Raw genomic sequence first — 18,136 nt, 5'->3', positions numbered from 1 at the left:
GCTCTCCCTGAGGTCAAGAGCCATCTACATGCCCACACTTATTGATTAATGACTGAGAAGCTTTTTCAAGAATGTAGAAATTGTTTTATTGTACCTCACAAGATGTATGTAATGTCAGCCAAACCTTTGTACACCGAGAGACTTTCCTCAGACACAACCTTTCAAGACTCTCCCAGCTACTGCGTTTAATTAAGCCATCATTTTCTTGTTTTGCCAAATGCCTGTTTTATTTTTTTTAAGGTAAATACATTTAACTCCAAGTATGAAGACAACAGCACTGCCCTGTCTGGAAGCTGAAGGCTGCACCCCAGAACGTATGCCCAGGACTCTAATTTCCTGCTGTTCGAATCCCATGTTTCTTGCTTCATCAACAATCCACGTCTTGTATAGTGAAACAGCCATTTCGGAAAATGTACCGTGGATCAAGTGTTGTGACACAGATGTACTCTGTGCATAACACAATGTCTCTTTGAAGCTTTGGATTAATAGCCAAGCAAAAAGTCCTCCACAATCAGGTTGATGCAATGCGCAAAACACAGGACCCTGAAAGAACCACCATCTGCCATGGCCTTAACTATATTACTCAAACAAATATTGAACCGCTGCACTCCAAAGTGTGTGTGGTAGTAAAGTTTTTCGTAATATTCAAATCTTATAGGTACTCCAGGTGTTCACCTCCTGGGTCATGAGGTGCTCAGAACAATAGCTGCGGGAAATCCTACGACGAGTAGGAATGACCTGAAGTACACTTGACTCACAACAGTGCTGTATAGTTAGTCCAATATAATTAGAGAATTTTTGTACATTCCAGTTTGAATTTGTTTAAGTCATTTATTTGTTGATCATCATATTTCATTCATATGATTAAACATTCTCATCTTCTAATTTCTTTTCATTATTGAATCTCAAACGACGTGTTAATGATCCACATGAATTATTAAATGCCCCAATGCATTTCGCACAAAAGTGCGCTTCCTCAGGGGGTCTGTAATTAAAATAAAAATAACAAGAGTAGGTATACTAGTATATTTCCAGGAGGCGGTACAGTACAACTGAATATGCGTGATTAGAACAACTAAGTGAAGTCAACACAAAAGTAAATAAATCAAAAAAATGAATAGCGAGGGGTGTACACCAGAACTCGACCGAAAATCATGCATGTGCTCAGAAACACTGTCCTCAGAGTTTGAAACGCCGAAAAAGAACTACAACAACCAACAAGGGTCAAAAAATAGAGGTGACTGTTTGTGAATTAAAAAGTAACACGAATATGTGACTAAAAGGGTAACCGAAGTGAAGAAACCATGAATATAGTGACTATTAAAGCTATACGGTGTGCTGCCCCATGCACTAGAATCGAGTCGTCAAAGTATCAAAGACGCTCACGTAATGATATAAACATGGGAATCACAAGTTTAGCGGTAGCTTACCCGGTTGCTGAAAAGTTCAAAAGAACCGCATTAGGTAACGAGAATCCGGCTCCATGCAAAGCAGGAACCCGGAAGACGCCACGCATGCGCGGTAGCGCATTGAAAAAGGATGTCGGACGGTAAACAAGGAAAAAAGACCGTAGCGGCTTGCAGGTGTACCTTAAAGATAGTCCGATGGGCTTGTAAAAAGAAAGTAGCATGCATCAATCCTAGCTAAAATGTAAACATCCCGTAATGCACCAAGAAAGGTGAAATGTGTGAAAATAAAAAATGTAAAATAAAGAGATAAACACAGAAAAAACGGTGGAAAGAGTACTAAATTAGCAGTACAGTCAAAAATGCTATGTACGAAAATCAGTCTGAACGAAACATAAGAGTAAGGCAATGTAACGCTAAGAAAAATGAAAGGGTAAGTACAATACAAACCTATAGGTACATCCCTAATTGGGCATGATATTTGAATGCAACTATTTACAAATTATCTTCATTTCACAGCCAATGGAGGTCAATAAATACAGTACATTCAGATGATAGAATTGAATACTTAATCATAGATGGCATCCAAATTCAAGACGCTCATTAAGTCCTTTAGGCTGAATTGCATGCAGTCTATATATCCAGTGTAGTTCTCGCTGTAGTAATTTTTTATTGTTATCGATGTGTGGTTGTTTCTCTACTGTTTCCAAAATCAGGAAGCGTATTTGACTTGGGTTGTGGGATTGTTGAGTGAAGTGTGCCGCAATATTAGATTTTGTATTTTTTGTGCGGATGTTACTCCGGTGTTCATTTAGCCTGATTTTTATTTTTCGTTCAGTTTTGCCCACATATGGGAGACCACATGGGCATTTTATCATGTAGATAACGTTGGTCGTATCACATGTAGCATTCACTCGAAGATTGATGACAGTACCTTGGGTAGGATGCATCATGGTAGATCCAAGAATTACACTGTTGCAATGGCTGCAATTGTGACATGGGATGGTTCCTTTGAAAGTGGTTTGTTTTGTCACTGTAGGTTGTTTGATGAGTTGTTGAATGGTCTTGGTGCGTTGGTAGGCAAAGATTGGAGGTGTTTCAAAAATATGATTAAATTCAGTTTCTGATTGTAGTAAAGGCCAGTGTTTGCGAATAACCTCTTTAATTTGTCTTGATTTTGTGGAGTCACAGAATTTAGTTGTTAACATTTCGAAATGTCCTTTGAATCAAGCACAAGTACAAGTTTTACAAAAAGGTTTGAATTTTGTTCTCACATACCAAACTAACGAACTGGACATTTCTATCTCATTCTATAAATTTATGAGAACATTACGACTCAGGCACTTTTTTGAAAACATTTGTGTACCTTCCACCACCCCAGATAAAGACACTCTTCTGGGTCTACGCCCTTCCAGTAATTTTATGGCTCCCATCAGCCACAAGGTTCTTGACGTTTTTGAGAAAGCAGTACAACAAGATCTACATTCGTTGTTCGTCACTCCTACAAACAATCGAAGTAATTTAATGCTGAAAGAAAGACAAGCTATCAAACAACTAGCCAGCAATCAATCATTAACTATAAGTAAAGCGGACAAGGGCGGCGCCATTGTCGTTCTGGATTCTACTTATTACCAACAAGGTCTGCATGAACACCTTCACAATCCTGATTTATACATGCCGTTGAGATCAGACCCCACGCAGGCTTTCAAGGACGTACTGACAAAGATTATTGATAAAGCTGTTTCAGCCGAAATCATCACTGACAGAGACAAAAGATACCTTATCAAGGATTACCCTCAGGTACCATATATTTATTTAGTACCTAAAATTCATAAGAATTCCAGTCAACCACCATTCAGACCAATTGTGAGCACTACCAACTCCATACATGCCCCAACGGGCACTTACATTGACAAACACTTACAAGCGAGTGTTAAAGGTATGAGCACATTTATCCAGGACACGACTGATTTCTTAAACAAACTACAACACATTGTAATACCTAATGATCAACCAATTGTCCTATGTACGATTGATGTCAACGCATTATATACCTCAATCCCCCATAATTTGGGTTTGGAGGCTCTTGAGACTGCTCTAGTACAAACTGATAAACCACTGGGTCTTCAAGTATTCCTAATGGAATTGATGCAATTCACTTTACATCACAGTTATTTCAGAACACGTGACAATCAATACTATTTGCAACTATCTGGAGTAGCAATGGGCAACTGTGCTGCTCCAGCATATGCTAACCTTTTTATGTATTCATTCGAACAACAACACATATTACACAATGCACTTTGGCAACCATACATGTGTGCATACTACAGATATATTGACGATATCTTTCTTGTTTGGCAAGGCACAGAGGCCCAACTTCTTGCTGCAATTAACCACCTCAACACTGTTAATGACAGGATTCAATTTACCCACACTCTAAATAATACTGAAATTGCTTTTCTTGATGTACTTGTGAAATTGTGTGGCAACCAATTTATCACTTCCATTTATACCAAAGCTACAGACCGCAACAATTACTTGCACCATAAAAGTTTTCACCAACCAAGTTTGAAAAAACACCTTCCGTATTCTCAACTACTAAGCGCTAAGCGCATTGCTTCTACTGATGATCTATACAACACTAACAGCTCAAGAATTGTTCAAAAATTCCACCAACGTGGATATCCAGAGCATATCACAGCGGCCGCTGAAGATAGAGTAAAGCTCAAGAACCGAGATGAGTTACTGAAACCGAAATCGAAAGTCCAACAGCAAGTGACCCGTAATGTTTTTGTATCCAAATACTCTACAAAATCAAGACAAATTAAAGAGGTTATTCGCAAACACTGGCCTTTACTACAATCAGAAACTGAATTTAATCATATTTTTGAAACACCTCCAATCTTTGCCTACCAACGCACCAAGACCATTCAACAACTCATCAAACAACCTACAGTGACAAAACAAACCACTTTCAAAGGAACCATCCCATGTCACAATTGCAGCCATTGCAACAGTGTAATTCTTGGATCTACCATGATGCATCCTACCTAAGGTACTGTCATCAATCTTCGAGTGAATGCTACATGTGATACGACCAACGTTATCTACATGATAAAATGCCCATGTGGTCTCCCATATGTGGGCAAAACTGAACGAAAAATAAAAATCAGGCTAAATGAACACCGGAGTAACATCCGCACAAAAAATACAAAATCTAATATTGCGGCACACTTCACTCAACAATCCCACAACCCAAGTCAAATACGCTTCCTGATTTTGGAAACAGTAGAGAAACAACCACACATCGATAACAATAAAAAATTACTACAGCGAGAACTACACTGGATATATAGACTGCATGCAATTCAGCCTAAAGGACTTAATGAGCGTCTTGAATTTGGATGCCATCTATGATTAAGTATTCAATTCTATCATCTGAATGTACTGTATTTATTGACCTCCATTGGCTGTGAAATGAAGATAATTTGTAAATAGTTGCATTCAAATATCATGCCCAATTAGGGATGTACCTATAGGTTTGTATTGTACTTACCCTTTCATTTTTCTTAGCGTTACATTGCCTTACTCTTATGTTTCGTTCAGACTGATTTTCGTACATAGCATTTTTGACTGTACTGCTAATTTAGTACTCTTTCCACCGTTTTTTCTGTGTTTATCTCTTTATTTTACATTTTTTATTTTCACACATTTCACCTTTCTTGGTGCATTACGGGATGTTTACATTTTAGCTAGGATTGATGCATGCTACTTTCTTTTTACAAGCCCATCGGACTATCTTTAAGGTACACCTGCAAGCCGCTACGGTCTTTTTTCCTTGTTTACCGTCCGACATCCTTTTTCAATGCGCTACCGCGCATGCGTGGCGTCTTCCGGGTCCTGCTTTGCATGGAGCCGGATTCTCGTTACCTAATGCGGTTCTTTTGAACTTTTCAGCAACCGGGTAAGCTACCGCTAAACTTGTGATTCCCATGTTTATATCATTACGTGAGCGTCTTTGATACTTTGACGACTCGATTCTAGTGCATGGGGCAGCACACCGTATAGCTTTAATAGTCACTATATTCATGGTTTCTTCACTTCGGTTACCCTTTTAGTCACATATTCGTGTTACTTTTTAATTCACAAACAGTCACCTCTATTTTTTGACCCTTGTTGGTTGTTGTAGTTCTTTTTCGGCGTTTCAAACTCTGAGGACAGTGTTTCTGAGCACATGCATGATTTTCGGTCGAGTTCTGGTGTACACCCCTCGCTATTCATTTTTTTGATTTATTTACTTTTGTGTTGACTTCACTTAGTTGTTCTAATCACGCATATTCAGTTGTACTGTACCGCCTCCTGGAAATATACTAGTATACCTACTCTTGTTATTTTTATTTTAATTACAGACCCCCTGAGGAAGCGCACTTTTGTGCGAAATGCATTGGGGCATTTAATAATTCATGTGGATCATTAACACGTCGTTTGAGATTCAATAATGAAAAGAAATTAGAAGATGAGAATGTTTAATCATATGAATGAAATATGATGATCAACAAATAAATGACTTAAACAAATTCAAACTGGAATGTACAAAAATTCTCTAATTATATTGGACTAACTATACAGCACTGTTGTGAGTCAAGTGTACTTCAGGTCATTCCTACTCGTCGTAGGATTTCCCGCAGCTTAACTATATTACTGCCATTGTCCGTGGTGACAAATCCAATTCTCATACCTCTGGGTCGCAGCCATTCAAAAACCTTGCTGTTAGTCTTCCAAGATGTTTGCATCTGTATGGGATGTCTCTATGGAAAACATGGCTACTGTTGCAAGCCTCCGAACGCCCTTAAAAGTTTCTTTAGCGCTGAGACCTGTAGATAACTGTTGCCTAACCCCCCACAAAAGAGATCCAGTATGCAGTGATGCACATGTAATCAGCGGCTTCAAAACTGGTCCACATGTTTGTTGTCAAGAGGATAGTATGAGCAGCTATCTGCTGCCCAGCTGGTCCAACCAATTGCAGCACATCTTGGTGGAGCACTGAAACAGCAAATCTGGCAGAATTGGTCCAGTGGATGACCTTCTATTTCACCAAAATAAAAAGGGAGTAGCATTTTAGCCAGCTTCCCATTGTACAAAAGTGCTGTTGGGTGGTTGCGGTCATACGGCCCCTCCTGCCCCCACATGTATGTAATAGTAGCCTGTTTTTTTTATTTTTTATTTTCTGGTCCTTCTGATGCAGGCAACTTCCAGAGCGAATAACCAAAAGGTGGTAGATTCAACGTACGTCTTGGGGCAGTCACTGTATGCTGTGGTGGCTTGTGATTAAGCATGAGCGCAAAATCCGCTCCGATCGCGGATTTTGCGGATTTTCGGTAAATCCGCGATCCGCGAACTCTCGCGGATTTACCGAGAATCCGCAATCCGCGATCGGAGCGGATTTTGCGGTCAAAAGTTCAAGCCTGCATAATTTACGATGGCGCCGGCAAGCTGCCAGCGCCATCCTCAAATGGTTACTTAATTAGCTTCGACAGGAAGCTCTAATAGATAAGATACAGCAGGGGCTCGAGCGCCTGCTTTATTTTAACAGTTGGAGCTTCCTGTTGAAGCTAATTAAGTAACTATTGCAGGAAGGCGCTGGCAGCTTGCCGGCGCCATGGTAAATTATTTCAACGGTGCCCTAGTTGAAGCTTTAATTCAGTGACTCATTGATCAGCCCAAAAATTAATCTGCTGCTCTGATCGGTCTCTGCCCTTTTATACACACAAGAGGCATGCTCGCATGGACGCCCCGTCCGTTTGGCCCCGCTCACACACTCGAGGTGTGCACCGTCTTCCCGCCATTTACCCACTATGATGGACATTTCACTAAAGGGACCCCTGCGCACTTCGGCGCGATTGCATAGTAACACACACTTGGTCGCTGGAACTAGTTGAAGCGCAAATGCAGTGACTCATGCATCAGCCCCAAAAAAATCGTGAGCGTTGGGAGGCTGGGCAGATGTGCCTTCTTCCCAAATATACCATCGATGCTGCTCTGACCTTTTAGACACACAAGAGGCATGTGCGCTCGCGTGGAAGCCCCGTCCGTTTGGCCCCGCCCACACACTCGAGGAAGCCCCGCCCCAATCCGCAAATCCGCTGAATCCGCTAAATAGGCGGATTTTGCGGATCCACGATCCGTGGATCCGCTAAATCCGCGAATCGTGGATCCGCACAATCCGCCCATGCCTGCTTGTGATACTGGCACACTGCTGGGGACAGGACTGCTTTGTTTACAGTTCTCACCCTATTCTTCCTCATCACCTTCACCTCCCACTGTGAACAAAGCTGAATCCCCTCTCCATTCACCGCCACCATCTCAAGCTATTTTGTAAGGTGTGCCTCCCACTGGATTGCATGGTGCTTTTTCATATGGGTGGATTGGCCACCAGTACCACAGTGTGAACTAGGCTTTAATCGATGAACACTCGCACGGCAAATGGAGCATATTGCATTATAATCTTCCTGTTTGCTAATTGTAAAGAAGTCCCAAACTGGGGAGGAGAGTTTCTTAGTGAATCACTGTCACTGCTTGAAGAAGAACAGGAAGTAAGTGGGTGTGTCGCTGATTTGCTCTCTGCAGTGTGTACTTCAACTGAGGTAGTGGTGGATGCAAATTTCCGCAGGGGCCTTACAAATTTGGAAACTGGTGGTGGTCGAACCATTGCCACATCCTTCGGAGACGGGTGAATAGGAGAGGGTACGTTAGTGTTCGCTAAGCCCACTTCCATGACAAATACTGGCTTGTCCTCCTCGTCCCCTTGTATAATTGTAAGCCTGTTGGGAACTTTACTTATCACTTGTCTCTCGTGGTGGGTCTCGGACTCATCGGAGGCCCAATCCATGTCCTGATCATCAGAAGGGGGGCTTGGTGAAGATGGTCAATCAATCACTCAGGATTTATAAAGCACAGCAAATCATCCAAGAGGGTCTCAGGCGCTGGAGTTGCCAGCTGCTTCGTGGAGAAAACAGTGAAGAATGAGGCAAAAGCAGGAGGAAGCACTCAGGCAAACAGGGGCAAATATAGGAGAAAAGTGATGAAAGAAAGGAGAAAACAGTAAACAAAAATGGGGCAAATGCAGGAGAACACACTCTGAAAAACAGTAGGTGAAGACAGAAAAACTATAAAAACAAGGCAAAAGTAGGAGAAACTACTCAGAAAAACAGGGAGGAAGCAGAGTGGTGCAGGAGCACAGGAGAGCTGGGCCTAGGTCCCGCTCAATGGAGTTGCGCCGCGGCCTCCATTAAGTAGGTCGAGGGAGGGGTGCTGAGAGGCAGTGGTCAGGGCCAGGTGGGAGGCAGGAAAACGGGACACCCACCAAAATCAAATTTAAAAATTGGATAAAGGTACAAATAAATACTGGTACATGCCCTCTATCAAACAAACGGCACCTTTATAGAAGGCTTTTTCAACTTACTTGTGATATCACTAAAACAAAGTCCTTAAATTCAATTGGCATTGATCCTTTGACCTTGAAATCCAAATGAAAAGTGGCCGGAGATGAAGAAAGCAATGGGAGGAGTCTGCTGAACAGGATGACAAAGGGGCATATTTACAAGGGCTTTATCTCCGCTTTTTGGCAGAGATAAAACCAGCGCTCTATTTACAAGAGGATGCTAACATACATAATCGCATGTTAGCGCCCTTTTTCCCAACGCCTCTCTTTGCTTCTTCAATGAGATGCAAAGTGTGCCTCACTAGGCGTACCCCTGATTGATTGATGACCTTGCAAATATTGCTGATGTTTACATCGCAATATTTACAAGGCAGCCCATATGATTTTAGCACGCATTATATTTTGGCGAAAATCTAACGTCTGCTAAAATCCTGACTTTTAGCCATCCCTAACATAGGGGATGGATTATGCTGATATGACCCTGTGGGTCGTAATAACAAGGTTATTGCCCTTTTGCAGGGAACATTGCTGGAACACCTGTAAAAGGGAGATAACCTCGCTATCTCTAGAATTTTTATCGCTCTGGAGTAACACGTTGTTAATTACGTGCTACGAGGGCGATAAATACCAGAGATAGCATACGATAATATAATTATCGCTAAGTACGGCCAGCGATAATTAATGCTGGCCGTTGTTAATATGCCCGAAAGTTAGAGTCTTTGGGGCTCTTCCTTCTTGTTGAAAAAAAGTCAAGTAAAAAAAATGCTGGGGCCTGCAGCTGCAGCCGCTGGCCATGTCAGCATCATGAAAATGCTGCTGAAATACTCTGTGCAGACCGGAATCTGTGCTAGCGGCCAGCAAATTTCACTTGCACTCGCTAGTGGGTGGCAAATCTTGTAATGCTTGCCAGTGTGTGCCAGAGCAAGTCTTGCACGTGTCAATGGAAAAAACACTCCGCCCAATGACGGAATTAAGCAGGAACTCCATGTTACATGGGTCGCGCGGAGTTCCCAAATACTGCTAACTTAATGAGTGGAATTATCTTTCCGCCCAGGCCTAGAAATGTCCTGCCACAACACATAAGTGTCTCTTCTTCCTCATTTCTTGAATTCAGCAGAAAGCTGAAGACCTGGCTTCTTGAATGGTCAAACTAGGCCCTAAGCGTGTCTAGACGCACATCTGCTCATTGCCAGGGTACCCTTCCAGGGACTGTGCGCTCTAGAAATCTGCATAACATAACAAGTCGCATATTACATAGCACAAAACAGAACATTGTTGTCAGTCTTAGGTTATTCACTTGCTGATAAAAGATAAATTAGCACATAAATTAATAAGTAGTCTCACCAGTCATATTAGAAATCTCACCAGCAGGGCAGGGGACACAGTCAAAGCAGCAGCTGGGCTGTCCTTTCCTCACAGACTGTCTGAACCCAGGAGGGCAGCTCTCACTGCAGAAAGAGCTGGGGACCTGGAACAGAAGCAGGGACAGAATCAAAAATAATATGGATCAGCAAAGATATTGGGGGTCTATCAGACAAAACAGCCAATGTTGTTTAGGACACCTTTTTTCCAACTCAAATATGGACGTCAATTGCTTGTTATTATCAGTTGCCACATCCATTTCAAGGTTACTTCACAGCCCGGAAGAAACAAACTCTGTGGACTGTGAGTCCCACCTAGAAGAGGCGTCTCACACAGACAATGAGCCGGAAGTCCAGCCCAGAAAGCGAGCTCACTTCCGGGGCAGCAACAACCAAACCTGGCAGGAAGAAAGATTCTATGAAGATGTCTGGAAGGAAGAGATGTCACTGATGACCTCATTATCTTGGTGTCAAGGCATCAAACCACACTTGACATTTAAACCTTCTCTTCATGCATTTTATAGGAAATGCTGTCATTGCAAGTGACCCACCAGCATCCAGATCTGAGATTCAGGCCACACCCACCATTCAACCTGTTCCCTCTATGCAATATGCAGGAACTATTAGTGCAGGGCATACCATTGACAGGCATTAATAGGATCTGAGGGTGTATATATGCTGTATATATGCTACAGTGCACCACACTTAGGGGCACCACACTTAGGGGCATACATACAATGACATTTCAGAGCATGGAGCTGCACCAAATTTGGCAGTGCCAAGCTCCGACATTTTGAAAGTGTAGGGATGCACTCTATTCACAAGAACACGGTGCACCCCTGTGTTTTCCCGAGCACTGGAGCAAAAAAAATGCTTAGCATCAGGGCAGGCACCCTCCCGCCATGTTGCAAGGGTACCTGTGCTGCAGGAACAATTGTTTATGTGGAGGAAGAAAAACCTTCCTGCACATACACACTCAACCATGGGGGTTTGCACCTTCTATGCGTGCTGTAGAATGCAGCACACATGGAAAGAGCAAAAAACGAGCACAAATTCATAATTTTTTCTTGTATTACCATTCTAACGCCTGGTATTCCATGGCATTTTGATATAATTCCGAGTTAGGCCTATGTACAGATGCAGCCTATTTCCTACATTGCCCTAGAAAATAAAGTTTCAGCTGGAAACCTTTGCACACATTTTCATGCACAACAATGTTGGATTAGTTTCTCTGAAACTTTGTTAACACATCCAGCTTCACACATTGTTATCACGACGCCTTGAACATCATGTACTAGGCCACTCTATGCACTGGGTACCAAAAGTCATCTTATCTTCATCCACGAGGTGACAACGCTATCTACATATCCATACCATCACTAATTTAATGCGCACATTGCGAGGGCTTTCCATGGCCTTATAAATATGCGCCCCTTTGGCACAGAAAACTGAGTGAAAGGGGCATTCTATTGGTGTTGGTAGGGGCATTTCAAGGCACATCCATGACTTTTTGACACTGCCCCAGATGTTTGAGAAATTGTAAGTCTGAGGCAGCGCTAAAAACTTACACCTCCCAAGGGGGGGCGTAAGGGAGGCCTTCTGCAGCACATACAGAGAGAGAGGAAAAAGCCTCTTGTGATTGTTGTTGTGCAGGAAGGTTTCCCTTCCTGCACAAAAATAATCATCCTAGCATCGCAAGCACCCTTGCACCATGGTGCCAAGGTGCCTGCAGTGGGGCACGGCATCCCATTGTGCACAGGCGCAGGGCAAAAGGAGAGGACTGCACTGTATCTAATAGATACAGGGCATTCCTGCCCTTTTCTTTTACCTGCTGCACTGCCCTACAGCAGAAAACCCATAAATGAGGCCCTGTGCCTTTAGGAATCAACATGATTATATGGATGTCGTCGGCATATGACACTGGTTGTAGCCCCAAGGAGCGCATGAGTATGGCCATTGGGGAGATGCAGATATTAAATAGCGCGTGGCTCAAAGATGAGCCCTGTGGCACATAACAGGCCGAAGCGGTCAGATTGAAACTGACTCACGGACACCCTTTGTGATCGGTCCTTATGAAATGAGGACAGATTAGAGCCCTATCTGTGGTACCCAGTTCCTGAAAGCACTCGATCAGCAGGTATGGAGAGATGGTGTCGAAGGCTGTGGACAGATCCAACAGGATTAGAGCCGTGGCCAGCCCTGCATCCACTCAGCATCCAACACTATCCATAGCAGAGAACAAAGCTGTGTCTATTCCGTGATTTTTCAAGAACGCTGTTCCTGCACATAAGCCGTCAAGTGGCTGTTAAAATGTTTCTCCAATATCTGGTCTGGCACTAGGGACAGAGAAATAGGAGGATAGTTTTTAAGGTTATGTGGGTCTAGATTGGGCTTCTGTATTAATTGATTTAAATAATGCATTAAATGCCTTTGAAAAATAAATTAAGATAACATTTAACTGGTATTTTTTTGGAGGGGGGAATAATGTGAGGAAGTGTTTAGTACATTGAGAAAATAAAATGTATATGATTAAAATTCATAACCAATTCATGTTTTTATGTATTTAATTTATACATAAATGTAATATTTACATTAGTACACAATGTAATGCAATGTAATTAGTTATTGGCCTTGCTGGCAAATTTGGGCCTGATTCACAAAGGTGGACTTGCACTTTTGCGTAGGTTTACATTTTTGGGGGAATTCGCAGAGTCTGATTTCTCAGTGGATTTGTGACTGCATGGGTTCTGCATTCGGGGCTGAGAGCTTCACTCATAAAAAGGTAGGCCTGTTGTATCCCTGAGTTTGTGGAGTTTTATGCCCTGACTGCGGAGTCTCTGCTGCCATACACTTGCTGATAGATCGAAGTTTGTGAATTCAGGCAGGCGTGAGCTTGCACTGAAGTATAGACTTGCCTTTGTGAATTAGGCCACAGTGGGAAGTGTTTTTTAAATAATAGTTTTTATTTGAAGATATGGCTTGGTTAAAATGGAAATAACATCCTTATTGAATGAGGGCATATTTTAATCAATCTTTATGTCACTGAATCTTCAAAATCTATCACATATTTTTGGAGGGAGTAATTGCCAGTAGTTTTCCTTAAATATTGTTAACAATTCATGACATGCTTTGTGTTGTTTATCGGGTAAGAGTACATTAACCTGGGCTTCTATGGGAATTCACAACAGCATATTATCAAGCCCATTATCGCCAGCCCCTAAACCGGCAATAATTTTAACGCCGTTCTTGATAATATGCTCCCATGTCTTTTACATTGTCAGTCACTTCAGATGCTTTTATTGCTGACCTCCTCAAAATCCCTAAAATCCATCCATCCCTGACCCCTCACAATCCCTAAAGACAATCAATCTCTGCCCCTTGGAAAACCCTCACAACTTAACTACACCCACCTCTGAACTCTAAACACCCTTTCTTCCCTTACAGTTCACTTATCCCTGAACTGTGAAACTCCTCTCTACTCCTAAACTACATTAAAACTACTCACCAAATGTAAACTCCACCCATGCCTGACCCTTGAAACCCCCTCATAGCTCTTAAACAGCACACATCCATGACTCCGAAAACCCTCTCAACACTCTTAACCTCTACCCATTCCTGAAGACTAACAGCCTGATTCATGTACATGCCGTTTTGCGTGGCCCTAATAGCGAATCATAGCGACTCGCTATTGAGGACACGCAAAACGGCATTCATGTAGGAATTGCTAATAAAATAGCGATTCCTACATGTTCTTTATTTGCGAGTAGCAAATTGCTACTCGCAAAAACTCCCCATTCATTCCTATGGGCCAAGAGGCCCATAGGAATGAATGGGGAGTATCCCTTATTTGCGAGTAGCAATTTGCTACTCGCAAATGAGATAGCGATTTTAAGGGTGCCAGGGGTGTCCAAAGGACGCCCTGTAGCACCCCTAAAATGCACATTTGAACAGGTGTTGCGCACACACATGTCCAAAGGACATGTGTGTGTGCAACATGCAACTTAGAAAAATGCTTTTAAAAGCATTTATCTGAGTTTTTGCTATTTACCGACAGGTCTGACCTCTCGGTAAATAGCGGCCCCAAAAGTGCAAAATCGCTATTTCTTGATGTGTCATGAATAGCATTTGAGGAATCTCTATTAGAGATTCCTTAAATGCCATTCCTCGCAAATATGCGAATTCTTAAATAGCGATTTTTGCATTTGGGATTGTGAATACCAAATGCAAAAATCGCACTCGCAAAGGGCCAGATTCTCAGAATCTGGCCCTTTTGCGAGCGCTATTGCCTACATGAATCAGGCTGATAGTCTCCCTTTCTAAATTTCAACTACACCCACAGCTGAATCCCTAAACGTCCCCACCCCCCATACTGCACCCAATCCTGAAACCTAAACATCTTCGCCACCCTAACCTCTACATATAACTGAACCTTAAAAAAAACCACCAGCCCTAAACTCTGCAAATCCATGAACCACAAAATCCCTCAACACCCCTGCACTCAACGGATCCCTAAACTAAAAAATACCTCACACCCCTAAACACCATCTCACGCGTGAACCCTGAAACCCCTCACCACCCCTTAACTCCACCAGCCCCTGATACCCAAAAACAAAGGCCCGATTCACAAAAGTAATTTGAGACAAAATCCTTACTTTATGACTTTCGGTATTCACAAAAGGTATTTAGGAATCTATATTGGTTCCAGGGTATGTAAGAACCCTGGAACCACTCACAATTTATGGAGGCCTGTTGAGTCCTACCATCGGACACTAGTAAGCACACTGCATTTGCATTATCAATGAGCCATTTGCTATGTGGCGACTGAGGAGGTTAAATGTCATAATACAAAGGGACCTGGGCACTGAGTAGCCCCCTCGCCAACTTAGCTTTGCAAGTATGATAGTTAGTATAGTTACTTGTACTGTATCCTTATGATGAAGACTGATGCTATATAGAACTATTTTAATCACTTTTAATATTGTTATCCAATGCTTGTTTTTTAAAAGGTTTATTATAACCTTTACACTGTCACAGTGAATGTGTTTTTATGTGATGTAATTATGTCTCTTTTTTAGAGAACTGCTGAAATAAAGAGGGGCAGATTTACAATAACTTGCGCATCCCTGCATATCAGCAGGCATGCGCCCGTTATTGTGCGTCAGGGCTCCACCACCGTGGGGCAAAAACTGAGAAATGTGTGACGCATCTGTGCCGTAAAGTTGGCGCATTGCTGGAGTTGCGTCGCAAGCGCGATGCAGCTCCTGCAAGGCTTGGGGGTGCCCTATCTTTTAAATGCTGCATCAAGCCTTGCGCCTGCTTCAAGCAGGCGCAGGGTTTTGACGCAGCATGGGATTAAAAGTAACTGAGTGAAATCTTGTAGATTTCACTCTGCCACTTTTAGGAGGTGTTCCTGTGCCGGAACGCCCCACCCCTGCACCTGAATGCCTACTTCTGGAGCAGGGCTTTACAACGTGACGCATCTCCCAGATTAATGAGAAGCTAACAATCAGTAGGCCAAATCAGCCAGCTTCAAACAATCCCTGGTGCTTCTCTCATGCTGGGTAATGGTATTACCAGCATGAAAGCATCATCTGGATTGGCATAAGGGAGCTCCCACGGGTCTGGGAGCCTGTGCACTAGTTCACGGACTACCGCTCCGAGGCAAGGTGGCGGCTGGAAGGTAGATACCCGGTTTCGTTTTTTTTTATTCTCCTCTGCACTTCCTCTCTATGTTCCTTGGACACCTGCCTCCCCCGGTTGCCCTCTTGGCATCAGGCCTCCCTGCTGTAACTAGTCATAGTCTCCATTATGCTAACATACCTTACATAGCATCAGTAACTCATCATCAATGGAAGGGTAACTGTCGGACTCCGTTTGGGAGGGCACAGGACACACAGGGATACTGGGCCTCAACCGTGGATGTAGAGGTTCTTTGACGCAGGGGTATGGCATACCGTAGCTCTGCAAAGTGGACCAGATAGTCCCTTGAGCACTTGACTCTCAGTGGTTGTATTAAGACGAAATGTGGGGGGGGCTCGAGCTCAGCACTCAACAAACACACATTAGTTTAAGTTTATGATTGTCCAACCTGATGCTTGACTTTTAAACCCAAAATTATTTTAGTTGCCACAAAGCATTAAATGCTATATACATGAAATGAACATGACTGAATTTAGTGTCCTGGTGGTTGAGTAAGTCTGAGCCTTTTACTGCTTGGTGCCAGTGCCGGTCCGCTGTTATGGTCCCGTGATTCCATCCTCAGATCGAAACTGGGTATAACTAGGCTCTAGTACAATTTACCCCATACTATCGTTGGTCCACACTGCCTTTCTTTTAGTTTACCTTTAGTACAATTTACCTCCATACTATTGTTGGTGCACACTGCCTTTCTTTTAGTTTACCTTTAGTACAATTTACCTCCATACTATCGTTGGTGCACACTGCCTTTCTTTTAGTTCTCTGTTTCTCACCCAAATACTCTCTCAGACTATGATTGATCAGTAGTCTGAGGTGGCTACCCTGCATCTGTGGTGGTCTAACCTAAAGCCAGCAGTTCCTCTCAGCCTCCTCGGCGATCACATCTGTGATGATGCGGCAGCTCTGGCTGTTGGGGACAGCTGCTAGGTGAAATAAGTGATCTCTCACAGCTAAACTGGAGAGATCCAGCTACAGGATATGTTCTATGTGCGCTGCACAATGCAGTACACATAGAAACAGCAAAAATGAGGAAAAATAATGCATGTGTTCTCATTTCGCCATTAAGACCAGGTTTTCCCTGGTCTTAATTTTTAATTTATTTATTTATTTATTTTTGAAAGACCTTTATTGAAAATATTCACAAGGGGGTAAACACAGTTTACAACCTACAACCTGCAAGGCCGGCCATTTCAGATGCATATGTTTCCAATACTGTTCGCATGTACACAGCCGTAAGGCCGACAACCCTGGGGTCCGGCGGTGTATCAGTAAAACGTCTCGCATGGTACATTCCACGGCGAGTTTTACAATTCGTAGGTCTATCATTTTTATATTTTGTTGTTTCATGAACCATAACTCGTAACTAAGATAAAGATAAACATTCACACATATTGACACTTACCATGCCTGCCTCTACCCACTGAGTAAGTCCATTCGTATATATTGGTGTAACTATGAGGTATACCGTAGGTATGATGTATCGTCCTTTTTTGCACATGACCTAATCCACCCTCCTACTCCTTCTAGTCACCTTCTTCCTCCTCGTCGGAACTCAGATTACCGTCTTCCGGTAAGGGGTCACACAACTCTCCTCTGTATACATTCCAAGCTGACCATACTTTATTCCATTTACGGGGGCAGGCCCTAAGCACATATACTGCCCTCTCCGTGTACATTAGTAAGTCCATGTTCCTACTCCACATCAACACCGCGGGCAATTCTGGAGCGCCCCATTTCTGCGCAATATCTCTTTTAGCCACCATGATTGCTAAAGTGGCCTATAGGAGGCCGTATCTAGACATTCGTTTGGTTCCCAAATATTTATGAGGCATTTTCGCGGTTCAGGTATTATGGAAATTTGAAGTGTTTGTGAGATAGTCTCCATTATGCGTGGGCAATCCCAGAGTGTATGGAACAGTGTACCCTCTTCACCACAGCCGCGAAGACAAAATGGGTGTGGCGCTCTGTGTATCTTGTGGAGCATGTGTCTAGTGTAATAAATGCGATGGAGAATTTTGAGCTGTACTAATCTAAATTTCGCCGAGATGCCCACTTCTTTCAGGGATTCTAGTGCCTCATTCCATTGCGAGTCATCAATATCGCCAATGTCTCCTACCCATTTCTCCTGCAGTGTCAGCGTGGGGTCTTTCTGATTATTGAGTAATTTCCTATATGTGAGGGAGGGTGCACCTTGCTGCATGTAATCAGTAAGAAGTCTATCTTCAAGT

At 42.9% G+C, this 18,136-nt stretch overlaps 1 protein-coding gene across 1 annotated transcript in view; it reads right to left on the bottom strand.

The window, feature by feature from the left end:
• Positions 1–10,068: 10,068 nt before the first annotated feature.
• The window catches only part of LOC144752010 (extracellular calcium-sensing receptor-like), a 109,383-nt gene continuing 101,315 nt past the window's right edge, over positions 10,069–18,136 (bottom strand). Inside the window, exons 4-5 of the mRNA XM_078639969.1 lie at positions 10,195–10,318; positions 10,069–10,076 (exon numbers count right to left, since the gene is read on the bottom strand). Of these exons, the coding sequence (XP_078496095.1) occupies positions 10,069–10,076; positions 10,195–10,318 (132 nt within the window). The remainder of the gene's footprint in view (positions 10,077–10,194; positions 10,319–18,136) is intronic.

Source organism: Lissotriton helveticus, chromosome 4_2, assembly GCF_964261635.1.
Source record: "Lissotriton helveticus chromosome 4_2, aLisHel1.1, whole genome shotgun sequence".
Classification (NCBI taxonomy): domain Eukaryota; kingdom Metazoa; phylum Chordata; class Amphibia; order Caudata; family Salamandridae; genus Lissotriton; species Lissotriton helveticus.
The sequence above is the reverse complement of the archived record's forward strand: the minus strand, read 5'-3'. Positions and strand labels throughout refer to the sequence as shown.